The sequence below is a fragment of the Rana temporaria genome, chromosome 5, assembly GCF_905171775.1.
Source record: "Rana temporaria chromosome 5, aRanTem1.1, whole genome shotgun sequence".
NCBI lineage: Eukaryota > Metazoa > Chordata > Amphibia > Anura > Ranidae > Rana > Rana temporaria.
The window spans coordinates 128003608-128024935 of NC_053493.1; the positions used below are offsets into that span (position 1 = coordinate 128003608).

The 21328-nt window shown below is 46.0% G+C and overlaps 1 protein-coding gene across 2 annotated transcripts in view; it reads right to left on the minus strand.

The window, feature by feature from the left end:
* Window positions 1–21328, minus strand: part of LOC120940329 (tetratricopeptide repeat protein 30A) — a 90432-nt gene that overhangs the window by 29952 nt on the left and 39152 nt on the right. Inside the window, exons 13-16 of one of the 2 annotated variants that reach the window (XM_040353106.1) lie at window positions 19822–19898; window positions 15506–15716; window positions 7450–7497; window positions 1334–1405 (exon numbers count right to left, since the gene is read on the minus strand). In XM_040353106.1, coding sequence (XP_040209040.1) covers window positions 1334–1405; window positions 7450–7497; window positions 15506–15716; window positions 19822–19898 — 408 coding nt within the window. The remainder of the gene's footprint in view (window positions 1–1333; window positions 1406–7449; window positions 7498–15505; window positions 15717–19821; window positions 19899–21328) is intronic. The other variant, XM_040353107.1, reaches the window with a different exon arrangement.

Below are 21328 nucleotides of genomic sequence, written 5' to 3' on the forward strand. Positions count from 1 at the left end.
TTGTGGCCGCTGTGCCCTGTAAAATGCACTTACCTTTCTGCTTCCAAGTCCCTCGATGTCCTCTCCCTCCCTTGATGATGCTTTAGCCAATCAGGTTACCGATAACCAGAATCGGTGAACATGATTGGCTGAGACGGCCGTCAGTCTTATCCAAGGGACGCAGCCCCCTTACGTTCCGAGGATAAGACATCCGGGAGCCGAGGGGCTGTACTCGGAAAGCCTATCAGAGCCGCTGGCTCTGATAGGCACTTCCGCACAGCACACTAGCTGCCGTTATTCAGGTATCCGGCGCCCTATGTCCGGCTATCTGAATAGACCAGTGGCAGCTGGCCACAATAACATACATTCATGCAATGCATGAATGTATGTTATTTGCGAGAGCCAGAGGGGGCGGGGCTGCAGAACGACATTCTAAATGTCTTAAAGGGCCCATTTTTTTTTTATGACTACAGGAGGGGGGGGGGGGGGCACCCGGGCGCCCCCTATGGACAGGCCGCCACTGTTTAAAACCCATCCTAAACTGATCGCCAACTGAGGTTGAGCTGATATTATAGAATCTTAAACCTTGTACACACGATCGGATTTCCATCGGACAAATCCGTGGAATATTGTGCGAAGGGCGTCGGTCGTAAACTTGTTGTGCATGCAGACCGCAGAACTTTTTCAGCCAACATACACAAAACTACATTGTTTTTCAGCTATTTACCACCACCCTTTGGGCAACTTCTGCTAATGTTGTGCTATGGTGAGCATTGGTTCGGAGCATGCGTGATTGTACTTAGGATTTTTTCCCCCCGACGGATTTGTGTACACACGATCGCATAATCCGACATCACACATTTGTTGTCGGACAGTTTTAACGCATGCTATAAAACATTTGTTGTTGGAAAATCCGACAACAATTGTCCGATGGAGCATACAAAAGGTCGGATTTTCTGACAAAACCCTTCCATCACACATTTGTTGTTGGAAAATCCGACAATAATTGCTTGATGAGCATGCAAAAGGTTGGATTTTCTGACAGAACCCTTCCATCACACATTTGTTGTCGGAAAATTTGATCGTGAGTACGAGACTTATGAATGACCTCAATTGCAAACCATTTTTCTGCATTTTACTTGCATGTTAGTCTGAAGCCAATGTGAACTAGCCCTAAAAATATACACCTCAGTATACAAAGATATGTGGATCCAACACTAAACGTAAGTAAAAGGTTTCTTGTACAAAAACTGTATAGAAATATGTAAAATACTGGCAGTTAAGAAACAAAACATAATGACAGTAATTATAAATACTGCTAATTAAAAAATAACGATTACAACAAAAAGCATACCAGATCATTTTGACTTGTCATGATGTAGGAAACACACAAATTTGCAAGAACAATTGCACTGACATTCAAGATCTGAAAAAAAGACAAAATATGGATGCTTAATTAGTACTTATGTTACATTATTATTAGGAATACAAAAGTTATCATGTAGACAAGAACAATGAACATGCTATTGCATGAAAGTCACTCACAAAGCTAGTGTTTCATCATAAATTAGCAATACACTAAATACAAATAATATACAAACACAGCTTTCTAGATTAGAAAATACATTGATTTGTATATAATACGTGTATGAACACAAAGCCAAGATTTATGGGCCAGATTGACGTAGCCCGGGCGCAGCGTAACGTAACCGATTTAGGTTACACCGCCGCAAATTTTCTGTCTAAGTGCCCGATCCACAAAGCACTTACCTGGAAATTTGCGGCGTTGTATCCTAAATCTGTCCGGCGCAAGGCGGGCCAATTCAAATGGGGCGGGTACCATTTAAATTAGGCGCGCTCCCGCGCCGGACGTACTGCGCATGCTCCCGACGCAAATTTCCCGACGCGCTTTGCGCGAAATTACGACGCGCCAACGTTTTGTGAATCGCGACGTGAAAAAAAAAAAGACTTGCGCCGGGAAAAAATAAATAAAAAAAATATTCAAAAGCGACGCGGGAAAGACGGGTATACTTTTACATGGTGTACTAATTTTACACTTTGTAAAAGGTGCCCTATCTTTGCGACGGCAAACTAACACTTGCGGCGACGTAACGACGGGAAAAAGTTTTGTGGATCGCCGTAACTGCTAATTTGCATACCCGACGCTGGTTTACGACGCAAACTCCCCCCAGCGGTGGCCGCGGTACTGCATCCTAAGATCCGACAGTGAGAAACTATTACACCTGTCGGATCTTAGGGATATCTATGCGTAACTGATTCTATGAATCAGTCGCATAGATAGAAACAGAGATACGACGGCGTACAAGCAGATACGCCGTCGTATCCCTTTTGTGAATCTGGCCCTTAGTTTCTACTTTCAAAAATTCTGGTGGCAAAATGTTGCCACTGCAGTCACTGATATCTTATTTCTACAGATGTTACAATGAACCACTGAGAACTCCCTCTAGTGGATAACATACAGCTCTCTATTTTTACCAATAAAAATCTGAAAAAACTTGGAAAATTGTGAGTCATATACATTGCATGTAAAGTTGATTAAGGCCTTGTTCACATCTTTACGGGTGCAGGATTCGCAGCGATACCGGCAACCACCCACATTCAAAACGCATGGGGCTGCCATTCATTCTGAAGCCTCATACACACGACTGGTTTTCCCGGCAGGAAAACTGCCAGGAGAGCATTTGGCCGGGAATCCCGACCGTGTGTATGCTCCCTAGTAGTTTTCCCGAAAGGAAAACTGCCCGGAAAAATAGGAGAACCTGCTCTCCATTTTCCCGTCAGAATTCCCGGCAGAGTGTTTCCTTCTGAGAAAACCGGTCGTCTGTATGCTTACCTGTTCCATTGGAAACCCGCGCATGCTCGATAAGAGTTTGACGCATGCGCGGTAGCATACAAGTTTAGTGTGGGGTGTAGCAAGATGGCGGCGACGGCATCAAATGTGACGAGCTGTTTACACACACAGCTCCCGGTCCTGTCAGGGGGGGAAATGACCCATCGTCTGTTCATACAACGTATGAACAGCGATTCGTCATTTCCCCATGTCAGTCCACCCCCTCCTTCAGTTAGAACACACCCAGGAAACATGATAAACCCCTTCCTCGCCCCCTAGTGTTAACCCCTTCACTGCCAGTGGCATTTTTATAGTAATCAATGCATTTTTATAGCACTGATCGCTATAAAAAGGCCAATGGTTCCAAAAATGTGTCAAAAGTGTCCGCCATAATGTCGCAGTACCGATAAAAATCGCTGATCGCCGCCATTATCATGGCCGGCGTATCGTGGGCGCATATTTACGCTGGCGCTCCCATTGATTTTCGATTCAAATATGGAAATGAGGCAAGTACGGCGATTCACAAAGTACTTGCGCCCGGCGCATAATATACACGGTTTGCGTAAGTCGTACGTCCGGCGTAAAGTTATTCCCCATATATGAGGCGCAACCCATGCAAAGGTATGGACCAGGGAACACAAGCCGTCGTATTTTACGTAGTTTACGTTGTACGTGATTATGGCTGGGCGTAGGTTATGTTGTTTCGGCGTGATTCTGAGCATGCGCACTGGGATGCGTCCACGGGACGGCGCATGCGCCGTTCATTATCCGTATGTGTCTGGCGCTTGGCCCATCATTTGCATGGAGTCACGCCTCATTAGCATGGCTCACGCCCACTTCCACCTACGCCGGATTACGCCGAGGAAACCCAGCGCAGTTTGGGAGGCAAGTGTTTTGTCAATTCTGTGCTTGCCTCTCTGCACTGCGTCGGCGTAGCGTATATTAGATACGCTACGGCCGCATAAATATGCGCCGATGTATGTGAATCCGGGCCTATGTCTGTAATTTGATTCTAATCCGTTATGTTTAATTTTAAAATATTGTATAGTAGAGCTGCACGATTCTGGGAAAAATGAGAATCACGATTCTTTTGCTTAGAATGAAGATCACGATTCTCTCACGATTCTCAAAAACTTTTTTATTTGAAAAATGCACAATCTCTGACTTAAAATACCGGCAACCACTGAATATTATTACCACAGTAGTACAGTCTGATTCAGCTATCCGTACCCATATTATCAATATTACCACAGTCAGTCAGCTACCCCAGACTCTGGGTAGCTGACTGTTGTAATATTCATAATATGGGTAGCTGGCGCAGACTGTGGTAATATTCATAATTATAACGGGACACTGGTTGCCGGTATTTTAAGTCCTCTCCTGACAGGCTCACATGCCCCATTTTAATAGCCTGACTGTCATCTGCAAGCAAGGTCTGGGCCTCAGGCTATTAAAAGGGGGCATGTGAGGAGTGGACTTAAAATACTGGCAACCACTGTCCCTTATAATATATTATGAATATTACCACAGTCTGAGTCAGATACACATATTATGAATATTACCACAGTCAGCTACCCCAAACTCTGGGTAGCACTAGCTAGCCGACTCCTGTGATAATAATCATAATAATTATGGGGTAGCTGTAGCTCAGACTAGGTAATATTCATAATAATAAGGGACAGTGGTCCACTCATTGCTCGGCTCACTCACATGCTCATATGCCCCCCTTTAATAGCCGTGACTGTCATCATCTGCTGCAAGCCAGGCCTGGGCCGGAGGGAAGCTGACTCACGGTGTGTGTTCACGGTGTGCGCGGTGTTCATAATATAATATGTTATAGTACAAGTACAGTAAAGTTAGTGGCCCATGCAAGGAAGCTCAATTACGTTTTTTTAAATCAGATCCGGCGTGCACAGCACACTCACACAGTGCGCACTCACTGCTGTGCTCGTTTCCCGGCCAAGACTCAGAGTGAGTCAGTGAGACACTGTCTGTACCGCCCATGCCCAAGCATCACCAGCGGCAGAGATCGACATCTAGCGCGGTGCCACATTATGCTCTGAAGACTGACGTCAGTTCCGGTTGCTGACATCAGTTCCGATATCCGCCATTTGCGTTCCATGCTGGTTACGTGAAACCGGCGGAGACATATGAAAATCACGGGTCATCCAGCCTGGAGATCGCGGGGGTTAATCGAGTTTGCGATCTTTTCGCGATTAATTGTGCAGCTCTATTGTATAGTGTAAACACTCTGTATGGAATGCCCCTGAAGAAAGGGCTCCTAATTAGTGCTGAAACGTGTTGGGCTCACTAATAGGAGACTGTGGGACAGATCCACAAAGATCTGCCCCGGCGCAGCGTATCTGAGATACGCTATGCCGCCGTAACTTACTTTTTTTGTTTCGAATCCTGGAAGAAGTTACGGCGGCGTAGTGTATCTCTCGCGGCGTAATGGCGCCTAATTCAAATCGGCGAGTAGGGGGGTGTGTTTCATTTAAATGAAGCGCGTCCCCGCGCCAAACGAACTGCGCATGCGCCGTCCCTAAATTTCCCGCCGTGCATTGCGCTAAATGACGTCGCAAGGACGTCATTGTTTTGACGTGGACGTAAATTACGTCCTACACGATTCACGGACGACTTACGCAAACGAAAAAAATAAATTAAAATGATACGCGGGAACGACGGCCATACTTAACATTGAGTACGCCACCAAACAGCAGCTTTAACTATACGCCGAAAAAAAGCCGACTAGAGACGACGTAAAAGAATGCGACGGCCGCTCGTACGTTCGTGGATCGTCGGAAATAGCTAATTTGCATACTCGACGCAGAAAAACGAGGAGAACGCCACCCAGCGGACGCCAAAGAATTGCATCTTAGATCCGAAGGCGTACGAAGACGTACGCCTGTCGGATCTAACCCAGATGCCGTCGTATCTTGTTTTGAGGATTCAAAACAAAGATACGACGCGGGAAATTTAAAAGTACGCCGGCGTATCAGTAGATACGCCGGCGTACTCGCTTTGTGGATCTGCCCCTATATATTCATATGATCCGATTCTGCTATTTTTTTTATGTACTTTGATATATGGTGAGAAAAGAAATGGCTGCACATCCAGGAATTCCGATTGCCTTTTATTGTTCAAAGTGATAACACCAAAGACACCAACACAAGGTCACGTAGATGTGTTTCACAAAAACATATTGTGCTTAATCATTACTATTGATTACTAATGATTAAGCACAAGATGTATGTGTGAAACGCGTCTGCGTGACCTCGTGTTGATGTCTTTGGTGTTATCACTTTGAACAATAAAAGGCAATCGGAAATTCCTGGATGTACAGCCATTTCTTTTCTTACAAGTTTCCCACGGAGGCGGGTCGGGGCTGGCACTCTACGAGATATTCCACCTCGGGTTATCATCATACACCTGGAGCAGCGGCTCTTTTTATTTGTATATTGATATATGGTGAGGTATGCACCACATTTTTTACATTTCCAATAAAATGTGTATATTATTATAATTCTTTTGTTTATTAGTTGCCCTTAAAGTCCCTTGAGTACATTTCTGGGGGGTACCGTCTCTATATGGTAGCGGCGTAGTGCTGTTTATTTTGTTTGAAGATAGGAAATAACATACAAAAAGATTAATTTCTATTAATTTTCTGCCTTATAACCAAAATGAAGTGAGAGAAAGTGACAGAATCTCTGGCTGTCACCAGAACAATTGTCCCTACTGGAAGATTTCTTCTCTATTCCAGTTCTGGTGGCAACCCGAATTATGAGATTTTCACTTTTACTCTCGGTGATAACAGTAAAAAGGACTAACAGAGAGAGTGAACCTTTGTGACAGGGGCACAGGTGACCTGACAGGTGTTCTAATCCCTCACGACTCTATCCAAAACTGAAAAGTTTTGATCTTTAGTTATACTTTAGGTCAGGGGTCTCCAAACTTTTCAAACAAAGAGCCAGTTTATTGTTCTTCAGCCTTTAGGAGGGCCGGATTGTGGTCAACGGGGGCAGAAAAAGCCCTGGGCCCAGCATTGGTGAGAATAAATACAGCCTCATAGTTTGCAATCAGTAGGATAAGGATTAGTGCCCCTATTAGTAGGAGTAATTGTATCTCATCATTGGTATCAGTGGAAGAAAAAGTGCCCCCTTGTTGGAGTCAGTGGGAAAAATAGTGCCTCATATCAGTGGGAGGAATAAAGCCCTGGGGGCCGGATAAAGGCTGGCAAAGGGCCGCATCTGGCCCTCGGGCCGCAGTTTGGAGACCCCTGCTTTAGGTTATAACAAATTAGTGGTTTTTACGAGACCAAATGCAACAACCTTACGAGCAGCATAGGTAAGGCAAGTAGATTAAACTGTTCATGAAAAATGTAATTACTATACCTTCCATCCTAAGAAAAAAAAATGCATATTATCTATAGAGTAATAGTCATTATACAAGTCCACTATGAAAACCATTTACACAGATGACACCAGGCTGTGATAGACAAAGTGCATACTTGCAGGCCTGATAAATAGCAGCACACAGTACAGAGACAAGCACTCTGAAAAGCCATGCAACCAAAGCAAAGGAGAAAATATTAAAACAAAAATGACAAACGCTCAGTTTACCGAAACTTTTCTCTTGCAAGGACATTCTTCAATGTTACATTGTCCCAGCTGAGATGCACAGGAGAAAAATTATGCAAAGATGATGCATATGCTTCAGTAAACAGTAATAGAAAGAGCATTTGCCAAAGGTTGATTTAAGCAACTGATCAATCTCCAAATATATTGTAAGAATTAAATCTGATCTTCAATCGTTTGGTTTTATGTAATGGTTGAGAGTAATGAAAGACAGATGCTAATGAATCAGAACATGACTTGTGTACCCTTTTGGAAAATAATTTTAAATCTGAGCAGAAACATCTTAAAACTAAACTTCAGACCAACAGCACACATGAACCCACCACAGAGTTGTATTGTGCCCATTCATTCCTTAAAGCGGTGCTCCACCCAAAAGGGAAGTTCCACTTTAAGCAATTCCTCCCCCTCCTATGCCACATTTGGCATGTAATAAAAAAAAAAAAAAAAAAAGGTACCCAGTTTTGACAGGTACCTGCTCCCATTTCCACCCGGGCATCATAGGCGACTCAAATGGAAGTTCTCCTCTCCCCCTCCCTCTCATCTTCTGGTACATGTCACAGTTCCCAGAAGACTGCCCGACCATTGGAGGCCCAGTATGCACCCGGCTGTGAAGCCGCAATCTGTCACAGCCGGGTGCCCACACTTGTAATGCGATTGCCAGGGAGAGGTGAAGGAAAGAAGCAAGGGTTCGGCGGCCATATCACTGGATCCTGGGACAGGCGAGTGTGTTTATTAAAAGCCAGCAGCTACAATTTTTGTAGCTGCTGACTTTAACACAAAAACTACAGAAATGAAGCATAAAGCATTGTACTTACTACTAGTTTTTTTTTTTGTTCAACCCAGAGGGCTGAAAAAAAAAAAAATTGACAGCTCGGGAGGAGCCGCTGTGGAAAAAAAGGATTTTTGTACTCACCGTAAAATCCATTTCTCTGAGTTCATAGACGGACACAGCCTTCATTGACCTTAGGGTTATGCTTCTTCCTACCAGGAGATTTAGGCAGAATTCTACAGCACGTAAGGTGTTAAAAACTTTCCTTAATGCCGCTCCTCCCAGGGGGCGTGGCTCCCCCAGGCATAACCCACACCCTGCTCTAGCAGCCTCAGTTCGTAACAAGCAGTACAAACAAAGGAGGGGTGGGTGCTGTGTCCGTCTATGAAGTCAGAGAAATTGATTTTACGGTGAGTACAAAAATCCTTTTTTCTCTTTCGTTCATAGACGGACACAGCCTTCATTGACCTTAGGGACGTCCCCAAGCAGTGTCAAAAAATTCGAGGGGTGGGAAAAATAACACAGCAAAAACAGGTTACACCCCAAACAAAAACCGGAGTTACTCAACGGAGGAACTCCAACCTTAAACTGCCGCCTGTAACACCTGCGGCTGAAAGAGACATCAGAAGATGCACTCACCTCCACCTTATAAAACTTTGAAAAAGCGTGGACCAACGACCAGGTCGCAGCCTTACACACCTGTAACACAGAGGCTTGGTGTCGGAAAGCCCAAGAGGCCCCGATCGCCCTGGTCGAATGCGCCATGACCCGAAAGGGGGGCGCCCGCCCTTCAGGGCATAGGCCTGAAGCACAACCTGTCGGATCCACCTGGAAATGGTGGCCGACGAGACTGCCAGGCCCTTACTGGGACCGGACACAGACACGAACAGCGAGTCCGACTTCCGGAAAAGAGCTGTCGCCGACAAGTAAACTCGAAGGGCCCGAACCACATCCAGAGAATGTAAAGTGGCCTCCTTCGGGTTCTTCGGCTGAGGACATAAGGATGGAAGAACAATGTCCTCGTTAATGTGAAAAGCCGAAACGACCTTCGGAAGAAAAGAGGGCTGCGGGCGCAGCACCGCCTTATCCTGATGGATAACCAAGTAGGGGACCTTGCAGGACAAGGCCGCCAGTTCAGACACTCGTCTGATAGAGGTAATAGCTACCAGAAAAAAACACCTTCTGCGACAGATTCAGCAAAGGGATCTCCCGAATGTTCTCAAAGGGAGCATGCTAAAGCGCCGAGAGGACCAAATTCAAGTCCCATGAATGCAGTGGAGGGCGCACCGGAGGGGCCACATGGCGGACCCCCTGCACAAACGTGCAAATCAAGGAGTGCGCCGCCAAGGGACGCTGAAAGTAAACAGCCAGAGCAGAAATCTGACTCTTGATAGTGCTCAAGGCAAGAGTCTAGTCCACTCCCCGCTGCAGGAACAGCAGTATCCAGGACACCACGTAAGTACGGGGGTGCCAGTTCATCTCCCCACACACAGAGATGTAGGCCTTCCATGTATGAGGAAAAAAACCTACGTGAGGTAGACCTCCGTGCACGCAGCACGGTAGAGACCACCGAGCCCAATAGGCCTCGGTCCTTAAGCCCCTGGCTCTCAACAGCCGCGCCGCTAAGGCCGGTGGCTGTGAAAACAGGGTGGAAGATCGGACCCTGTATCAGAAGATCATTTTCCAGGGGAAGACGCTAGGGGGCATCTGCCACCAGACGCATTAGGACCGCGTACAAGAAGCGACGCGGCCAAACCGGAGCAATCAGAACTGATAGGATCCCCACAGCTTCCACCCAGCTCAGCAGGCGAGGAAGAAGCTTCCGAGGAGGGAAGGTGTAAAGTAGGCGATAGTGACCCCAAGGAGCCACCAACGCGTCTGACGCGTCCGCCCACGGGTCCTTAAACCCGGCCACGAACCGTGGCACCTACCGATAGAGATCGGTAGGTGCCATCGGACAGGATCCTGACCGGTCGGCCCTGTAGGTCCAGGGACCACCTGGCAAGGCAAGCTTGATTGCTCGGAGCTCCAGAACGTTGATCAGTAGGCAGACCTGAGTCCAGTGCCCCTGGGCTGACTGGGTGCCCCAAGCGCCCCTCCCCAACCGGAGAGGCTGGCATCCGTCGTGACCACTGTCCAGTGGCCAGCAGAAAAAATGACTTTCCGGCCCGAAGCACCGGAAACGCCAGCCACCACACCAGGGGAGACATGATCAGATGACTCAATTGAATCTGGTAATCCAGAGATGACGGAAGATAGTCCCATCGTGACAGCAGTTCCCTCCGTAGTACCCTGGCGTGGAACTGGGCATACGGAACCGCCTCGAAAGAGGCTACCAACTGACCCAGAACCTTCCTGCAGAATCGCAGAGATGACCGCTTCTGGGTCGGCAACTGCTGCACAGCAGACAGCAGAGTCTGAAGTTTTTACGTTAAGAGAAAAACACAGCCGCCACACGAGGCAGACGAAAATAGGAAAAACGGACGCCGAATGCAAAACAGCATAGGACTACAAGAAAATGGCCGCCGGGCTATATAAGGCTAGGCTTCGGCAAAATGGCCGCCAATGGCGCAGATTTAAAAAAAGACAGTGACTTTTTTTTTTTTTTTCCAGCAACTGTCACACAGAAACACCTCACAGCACACTGCAAAGGCCCAGAAGTGAACACCACAGACCCCTGCAGTGACACACACAGCCCCTGCTACACCCGGGCCCAGTGAACATGAGCCCCAGAAAAAAAAAAACCCTCACAGCCGTCACCCAAAAAGGGAAGGAGGGAGAGGAATAAGTGAGAGAGGAAAGCAGGGAAAACCCTCAGTCGACCTCCCAAGGGAAACATTCCAGCCAGACCACTTACCTGAGTAAGGGACCACTACTTACCTGTCCTGCGACTACCCGGCTGGAGGTATCCCAGACAGAACCAACGTCCGCGAACGGCATGGCTGTCGGCCAGACACACTGTGACAAGGCCATAAAAGACCGGTCATATGTGTGCCCTAGAACTGAAGTTCCCCGGCCGCCCCTGGAGCAACGGGGCCTGTCGTGGACGTCCCAAAGCTGAGCTGAGGGCCGGCACACGCTCGAAGGCCGAACATGGGGGGACTACAAGGGTCGAGGACCCAGCCTGTCACCCAGTCGGCTGTTGATAGAAGAATCGCAGGATTAAAAAATGCAGGAACAAAATAATAAAAAGCGAGAAAAATCGCAAGAAAAAACTCCAGAGTCCAGGAACTCAAGAGAGAGCCTGACCTCCTGTCGTTAGGTAGAAAACAAACTGAGGCTGCTAGAGCAAGGTGTGGGTTATGCCTGGGGGAGCCACGCCCCCTGGGAGGAGCGGCATGAAGGAAAGTTTTTAACACCTCAAGTGCTGTAGAATTCTGCCTAAATCTCCTGGTAGGAAGAAGCATAACCCTAAGGTCAATGAAGGCTGTGTCCGTCTATGAACGAAAGAGAAATTAGTATAGCGATCTCCCCCTGCTGAGCTATTGAGTTCTGATAGGAGGGAGACCCCCCCAGCCAGAACACATCAATCAGTGCTCTCAGCCATTGGCTGAGAGAGCTGATCGGATGCCGATCGGCAGACCTTCTTCGGTCACGTCCTTTGATAGAAGCCGGCCAAATGACCGTCTTCTGTCAGACTGACTGCCATACACATGGACTGAATGTTGGGCAGCCTGGAGCCCCCCCTGCTCTTGTCCCACCCAAAGCCTTTTATGGGACAGTGATAGGAGAAGCAGCAGACCAATAAGCTCATCTCTCAGCATGTTTCTTGTTAGCATATGATCACTGTAGAACAAATTAGCTACCTGTGCCACCCCTCCCTCAACCAGTCCGAGCTTCACTGTACAACAAACGCCAGAGGCTGATAATAGTTAAAATAAAATTAACATTTTTGGTTGTAGCATGACAAAATGTGGAAAAATGTTGAGGGGTATGAATACTTTTTCAAGGCACTGTGTGTGTGTATTCACATTAGTAAGCCTGAAAGTTACAGACACAAGTACACCTGCAACCAGGGCCAGATTCCAGACAAGGCCAACAAGGCCAGGCCTCGGGGCGGCAGTGGGTGCAAGGGCGGCACTGCGGCTAAGAGGAGAGAACATTTTCACTTTTATTTCGGGAGTTCCCCCCTGCCATTTCACGGATGGTGAGAGGAGAGAAAACAGAGGGAAGTGAGATGGCTCTCAATGTAATTTTCGGCAGCAGCAGCAACCCCCCCCTGTTCTCAATGTCAGTTTTGGCGGCAGCACCCCCAAAAGGGAGTAAATCCGGGCCTGCCTGCAACTAAACTGTGAAATACATTTTTTTCTTCCCACCAGGTTTGCCAACATCCATTGAGGGCTCATTCAGATGCAGTGGGATGCATTGACTACAAAATCCAGGTTATCCTATGGGCATAGTTCACACTCTTGCAGTGCAGTGAAAAAAGTACAGCATGTTGCATTCTTCTGCACTTCAAGTCGTGCGACATGAGAAATTAAAGTGAATGAGCGCCGTCTTAATGCACACTACTGAAGTCGCTCCGACTTCAGAAAAGGTTCTTGTTCTACTTTAAGGCGACTTCTAGGTGACTTGTACCCATTGATTTCAATGGAAGTTGCCTCCAAAGTCGGATCAGTGTCTTAACTGAAGCAACTTTACAGGAAGAGAAATAAGTTCTCTCAGGCAAACCCCTCCCTCCCACAGAGCTGATTATTGTTTGATTGCCACTGGCAAAGTTGCCTGTCCTGGAGGCGACTTGAATTTGCCTCGAAGTTGCCTCCCAAAGTCGTGCCGACTTTCATGTTGCTGTAGTGTGAACCGGCACAAAGTGTTTTTAATCTTGTGCAATAAAGGTTACTGTTTTAATACTACATTTAGAGAGGCACCACCCTCCCCCCCCGCCCCTTGTTACTTTTATATGTTTTGCAGAGTTGCTGGACACAGCAACTCTGCAAAACCCTACCGTGGTTTAACATTGTTTTTACCTAAAGACTGACAAACTAAGGGCATTGCCTCCTGGAGCGGCAGATACCCAATTTACCTTAACTCGAAGATGCATAAAAATGCATGTCCAAGGGGCATCACTTTGCATGCAAAAATGTGCAGTAAGCACGCTGTTTCTGGTGTGAATGGGCCCTAATTCAAATGTTAAAGGATACCCCCAATAAATGGCTACTCAACCAGTTAAATGCTCTTGCAGTGGGTGGTGCAGTCTGCTCTTGGAGTGGTATGGAGGCTGCTCCAGTTTTGTTTTTGGCAAAGGGGTATTGTTTTCTAATGTTTTATCCATTTATGCTAAACCCTTCCTAATGTAACTGTATGCATTTATTTAGATTTGCTTAGGGGGAGAATTGATCTTGTAGACACCCCTATTTTACATTCAAAATAATAAGACCCCTTTCACACTGGGACGCTTTGCAGGCAATATAACGCTAAAAATAGCGCCTGCAGAGCGCCCTAAAAGAGCCGCTGCCGTCTCTCCAGTGTGAAAGCCCCGAGGGCATTCACACTGGAGCGGTGCGCTAGCAGGACGGTAAAAAAAAACCTCCTGCTAGCAGCATCTTTGGAGCAGTGAAGGAGTGGTGTGTATACCGTTCCTCCACTGCTCCTGCCCACTAAAATCAATGGGCACCGCGGCTATACCGCTGGCAAAGTGCCTCTGCAGAGGTGCTTTGTTTTGATTTTAACCCTTTCTCGGCCGCTAGCGGGGGGTAAAAGCGCCCCGAATTTGACAGTAAAGCGCCGTTAAAAATAGCGGCGCTTTACCGCCGACGCACCCACCGCCCCAGTGTGAAAGGAGCCCAATAGGTTATGCTTAAAAATGGGTTGTCTCTAATTCACTCAGATGAGATATGGAAGGAGTAGTCTATAGAAAAGTTGGCCACACACATAAACGTCTACACACACAAAGCTACCTTATTTTAATCAGCTTCAAAAAGTGCAAAAAAGTGATTTTTTTTTTTTTATATAAAGATAATAGCCCAAATATTTCAGTTAATACATTTTGTATGCCATACATATTCTGTTGTCCTCTAATGGTTTGAAAAATCATTGTATTTGGTTCCAAATGAGACAGAAGTTTATAAGAAGTTACTAATATACCTGCCCAATAGTTAAAGTGGCATTAAACTTAAATTTAAACTTTTCCCTGTGGGCAAGCTGATAACGCTTATCTGTAGGTACCTAGAAAATGGCCAAACATTTTGTCGGTTAGTTGAGATTCACATTGGCTATAGCCGATGATGTCACTGGCGCATGCGCAGTACACTCAGCATTCTCAGCACACCGTGGGCCAGATTCAGATAGATTAGTGGATCTTTAGATCCGCGTAATCTATCTGATTTACGATCCGCCGGCGCAATTTTGCGAGGCTAGTGCAGTTTCCACAAAGCACTTACCTCGAAACTTGCAACGGCAGATCGTAACTCCCCCGGCGTAATTCAAATTCTGCGGCTAGGGGGAGTGTATTTAAATCAGGCGGGTCCCCGCGCCGTTTTAAATGCGCATGCGCCGCCGGCTAAATTTCCTGGCGTACATTGCTCACAATGACGTCAGTGGTTTCGGCGTGAGCGTAACTAGCGTCGGGCCGAATTCTGAATCGACATACGCAAACGACGTTAAAATTTAAAACTCGGCGCGGGAACGACGGCCATACTAAACATAGGATACGCCGCAGTTACCCCTGCTATAGCAAACGACGTTAAAAAAAAAAAAGCGGCGGGCGGGCATTTGTTTCTGAATCGGCGGTTTTCCTCATTTGCATATTTGTCACGTAAAAAAACGAAGCGACACCTAGCGGCCGGCGGGCGGGAGATTGCAGCCTAAGATCCGACGCTGTAAGTCACTTACACCTGTCGGATCTAAGGGAGATCTATGCGAAACTGATTCTTATGAATCAGTCGCATAGATCCGACCGTCGGATCTCAGAGATACGATGGCGTATCAGGAGATACGCCGTCGTATCTCTTTGTGAATCTGGCCCCGTGACTGCAGAGCTTCGTGAATCGATGGTGACTTCCAATGCACATGTGCTCGACCATTAAAGTGGCTGGAGAGCGTGAATTTGGAAGGAAGAACAGGACAAGAAGGAAGCGCCGGGAGCAGTGACAGCTCAGCGCTAGAGGGCTCTGTTTCACAGGTAAGTCTGTCATAATGTGGCTCTGCATACAATTACATTAGGGCATAACCACCTGGGTCCCAGTTGCACAAAAAATTGTTAAATAGCTGTGAAAAATGGAGAGAAAAAAAATAAAATAAAAAAAATCTAATTAAAAAGCAGATAATACTTACATTGTCATAGTGCTTTCTAACAATTGGCTCATAGAAACCAATCGCTTCTTTATACTTATTTTCTTGCATGAACAGAACATGAGCCACATTCAGCTTCCACACATCATGCTCATTGCAAAACTCCACTGATTTGCGGAAAGTTTGTTCCACCTCCTGATAGTTCTCCATGTTCCAGTAAATTTTTGCCTGGGCCATCAAAACAGGAATATATCTAGAATGCACAATAACAAGCAAATGTCAAAAAAAAATTCCAATTGTATCACATTGATTAATTTGTTCTTCCCCTGGAAACTACAAAGTTTAAGTGGAACTAAACCCATTGAGTTAATTGTTTCTGAAAAAGTCCAATTCAAGGCATCCCGTGAATGAGAATTGTCACAGTTGCTTAAGCTCTTAACCGAACTGCCAAATCATCGAATGGCTGGTGTCATGACTGATCACATGTGCATCACCATGGCCACTGAAGATCAAACAGAGGCCAAGACAGCAGCTACATACTGCATAGGAATAACCACTCAACGGGGCACTTACAAGACTTGACCGAGACTTCCTATGTAGCTACCATCTTGTTGACCACCTCTCTAATCCGTTACAAGAAAGCAAGAATGGCAGCCGCTCTGCTCCGTTTGCAGCTAGTCTTGGAAAGAGTTTTTTTTGTGTGCTAGTACCTTTGTACTGTTATATCTTTAGCTTGGTCCCCTTTCACCTACCGGTTGATAAAATCCCCCAGATTTAGTGATGGTGGGGTGAAGAGCACAGGAAATTGTATCGGGGGCCTCTTACTCTTCCAAAGGACTGATGCCGCGTACACACGATCGTATTTCGGCATTAAAAAAAAAAAAAAAGTTTTTCAGCATGTCCAAAAAACGACGTTTTTCCAACTTCATCATTAAAAACGATGTTGCCCACACACCATCTTTTTTGAAAAATTATGAACAAAGCGCGGTGATGTACAACGCGTACGACGGCACTCTAAAAGGGAAGTTCTATTCGCCTTTGGGCTGCTTTTAGCTCATTCCTTGTTAGTAAAAGACGATTCGCGCTTTTTTGTCTGTTACAGCGTGATGAATGTGCTTACTCCATTATAAATGGTAGTTTTACCAGAACGAGCGCTCCCGTCTCATAACTTGCTTCTGGGCATGCGTGGGTTTAAAACGTCGTTTTAGCTCACACACGATCATGTTTTACATAACCCGAAAAACAAATTTTTTTTTCAGAAGCCAAAAAACGATGTGAAGCCCACACACGATCATTTTAAATGACGCTTTTAAAAACGTAGTTTTTTTTCATGCCGAAAACCGATCGCGTGTACGCGGCATAAGGCTCAGTTCACACGGCTGCGACATGGGATCCAATTTGTGAGACCCCAAGTCACATGACATGTCAAATTCAATGTTTCCCTATGAGAGCCATCTTAACTGATACTACACAAGTTGCTTCGACTTTGGCCCGGATTCACATACATCGGCGAATATTTATGCCGCCGCAGCGTATCTCTTTTACGCTACGCCGGCGCAACGCACAGAGGCAAGCAGTGGATTCACAAAGCACTTGCTCCCACTCGCTCTTAAAGATACGCTGGGTTTCCTCGGCGTAAGCCAGTGTAGGTGGAAGTGGGCGTGAGCCATGCTAATGAGGCGTGACCCCATGCAAATGATGGACCAAGCGCCATAGAAGTACTTAAAATGAACGGCGCATGCGCCCTCCCATTGCCGCATCCCAGTGCGCATGTTTAGAATCACGTCGAAACAACTGCCTAAGATACGTAGAATCACTGCCTACGTGAACGTAACCAAGCCTAGTCATATTCACGTACAACGTAAACGACAAAAGATACGACGGCTTGGGTTCCCTGGTCCATACCTTTGCATGAGTTGCGCCTCCTATATGGGGAATAACTTTACGCCGGACGTACGACTTACGCAAACCGCGTATATTATGCGCCGGGCGCAACTATGTTTGTGAATCGGCGTATCTCCCTCATTTGCATATGTGCATAGAAAATCTATGGGAGCGGCAAATGCGCCCGGCGTAAATATTCGCCCACGATACGACGGCGTAGACAAGTTCCGTCAGTCGGTTGAAGCCTATATACTATATATATATATAAATAAATAAAAAAGAAACATATTAACATATTTTATAAATGGCAAATGCCTACTTTGGCTCAATAAGTCAGCTAACTGCCTAACAGCAGTAAAATATATATAACAAATAATTTAACATTTAAAACCGAAAACAAAAATTGCGCAGAGTTCAGAAAGATAAAATGGTAAAATAATTGGCTGTAGTCTGTATTATGTTAATCTACATGTACACATGACATCAATTACTATGAAGCAACTTTCAGTTTTCCTCCAAGCTCTGTAGATAGACAGCTCAATTCTGAGTGTTTTTATGGGTCACTGGACAACACTGCAATTTGTATGATGCAGTAAAATAAATGTAATTATTTGCCAAAGCAAGCGTCAACACCAAGGCGATGTAACCCATAGGTTAGATATCAGGGGTCTTTACAAAACTAGCAGAGGCTACAAACTGGGCAATGTGTATATTTCTTCTGAAGTGTGTGTATTTTTTAATAAAATTGTTTCAGTGGGGTAGGCAGAATTTCAAGCCAAAAAGGTGTATAAAATACACTACAAGGATGATGACAGAGAGCAAATAAAACAACAAACTAGTGATCCAGGGACATCACTCTTATCTTAACGCATACAGTATACAATTTAATTCATCAGTGAAATATATAAGAGTGAAAAAATCAATCATTTACATGTAAAGTCCATATAAGTCGAAAATATATGTAGGTAGATTCAGAGAGATTGCCGCAACCTTGCGGCGGCGTAGCTTAGTGTGTTTAGGCTACGCCGCCGTAAGTTAGCGAGGCAAGTACTTGATTCTCAAAGTACTTGCCTGCTAAGTTACGGCGGCGTAGCCTAAAGCGGGCGGGCATAAGGGTGCCTAATTCAAATTTGTCTGAGGGGGCGTGTTTTATGGTAGTGAGGCTTGACCCGACGTGATTGACGTTTTTTTGAACTGCGCATGCGCCGGGCGCCTACATTTCCCAGTGTGCATTGCGGCCAAGTCCGCCGCACGGGCCTATTGATTTCGACGTGGACGTAAACGACGTAAATCCCTATTCACGGACGACTTGCGCAAACGACGTAAAATTTTCGAATTTCGAAGCGGGAACGGTGGCCCCCATATCCCGTTCCCCCACCCTATGTGAATGAGTATGGGGTACATTGTACCCCTACCCATTTACCTGGGGGAAAAAAGTGTCAATAAAATAAAAACACACTAGGCAGGTTTTTGAAGTAATTTATTAGACAGCTCCGGGGATCTTCTTCTGACTCCGGGGGTCTTCTTTCGACTCCGGGGGTCTTCTTTCGACTCCGGGGGTCTTCTTTCGACTCCGGGGGTCTTCTTTCGACTCCGGGGGTCTTCTTTCGACTCCGGGGGTCTTCTTTCGACTCCGGGGGTCTTCTTTCGACTCCGGGGGTCTTCTTTCGACTCCGGGGGTCTCTTCTGACATCTCCGCTTTCTCCGTCCTCTTCTTCCGCTCTCCGGTGCCTTCTGCCGGTCTCCTCCGCCATCTTCTGCCAGCACTTTTGCTAGCGGTGGCCTGTCATCTTCTTCCCTCTTCTTTTCTTCCAATGTTGACTCAACGCTCTCTCCCGCTGTATTGCCATGTGCGCGGTGCGCAACCACATATATAGGCATGGGGCATGGTCACCGGGTGTTGTCACCCAGTGGTTCCATCCCTTATGACGTCACAGTCCCGGGGCATGATGGGACTGTGACGTCATAAGGGGCGGGGTTCAAAATTTCGGAGCTGCGCAGGGCCGCTTTATCAGGCATGTGATCACATGCCTGACGAATGGGCCCTGTGTGGCTCCGAAACGTTGCACTTTTCTTTGTGATGTGATCTCTTTCATTAAAGAAACCTTTGGACGGAAGTTGTTGATTCATGGTGTGCTGGCGAATATGTATGCTTGCTTGATGTACTCCAGTATAACTGCTTTCTCAGGAGACAAATTATTGGTTTGTAGTCAGAACTACAATTTGCAGTGGAATTGGAATTACATACTATATTTACATACTTACTATAAAAAGACTTTATCTATTGTCTGTATCCCCAGGTGCCATGCATTGCTATGTTAAAATAAACTGCCATGTATAATAAGTGTAAATATACATAGAGGCGTAAATGTATGTATACTATAGGTTTAGTGTACGGTGCAAAAAGTCTCCATGAGCTATGATGTTTCCAGAGATCCTTATCAACACAAATGTAGATACATTCTATAACTTACTTTTCTAGGACTTCATCATAGTCATTTACAGCCTTTTTAACTGCCTCATCATCACGGTTATGTCTTGCTTCTTGCACCTTTACAAACAAATTAGCAAATGTTTGAATTGCATGTGTACAATGGGTTTCCTTTTATCAATGACACAAAGGACACACAATTCCAAGCACTGCACAATATCTCTTTTTTGGAGTACTTTTTGCACTGCTTTAGATGTTTGAAATGGCATTGCTGCACCCACATGGTGTGCTTCCAAGTGGGCTGATACTCACACATTTCCTAAACACCCTGATTATTTGCATGAGTGCAGTATCCTACTGTTATGAGAATTGCAAAAGAGACAGTCATTGTCCTATATGGCAATGCTAGGTCTAGGGCCAATGCCAAGGCTAGGGCTAAAGTAGTATCAAACCCTCTTCTTTTTTTCTTAAACTTACATTACCTGGTACATTTTTTCTTAATATTTGTCCCAAAAAAATAAGGCACCCAACTGCTCACCGCTGCCAGTCCCAGGTCCTCAGTGTTGCTTCCCATGAACTTCTGAACTGCACAGACACGGTAAAGTACAGACAGAGCAGGCTCCAGCCTCTGCCAATCTGCAGTTAGAGGGAGGAGCAGGGATATAGCTTGACACTAGTCGGGGTTCTATACCCTGTGCCTCTGTGGATACTGGGATCAGGCTGTACATGAAGCCTAGGCTGCTTTGCTGTTTACCATTAACATTAACCTGTGGCCAGGCTATGGATTTTAAAGCATTTACCGATTTAATTTTAGCAAGCAGTAAATTTGTTTTAAAAACAAGCTCTGACTAGCTGCAGGTACCGTGGAGCGATTCATCCTCAAAGATTACAACACAGACTCTAAAGTTCACCTGCAGTCCAGTTCTCAATAGTTCACAGCATCTTTACAATTGAAGGTTGGCAGACTGCCCAATCCTGAGCTGCAATTTCAATGCCTTTGCTGTAAAATTTGAGGCTGCATTTCTCCTCAGTGACTGCAACTACACCAGGTCAGCAAAGGCTTATTTTTGAAGCTCATTTACTACTTGCTAAGAATATCTGAACTGTTTTTACGTGATCCCAGCTTGGCTAGAGGTTCACTTTAAGTCCCAATACTCCCAGCACTAAGCGCTAACCTAAGCAGTAAAAACTCTGGCATCTGACAGTTGAGGAGTGTCAGGAGGAAGCAACATTTACTCTCATCTTTGAAAATAGGTGAAGCACTTGTCCTATAATTCAAGGGACTCCAAGGACATAAAGGGATCACTTGAACACTGAGGCCCCGTACACACCATAGAATCCATCCGCAGATAAATCCCAGCAAATGGGTTTCAGCGGATAGATCCTATGGTGTGTACACTCCAGCGGATCTGTTTCCGCGGATATATCCAGATTCCAGCAGATCGAATATTCGCTGACATGCAGAACATATCCATCTGCTGGAATCCATCCCAACGGATGGATTCCGCTGGTCTGTATAGACTCACCGGATCCATCCGTCCGAAGGGATC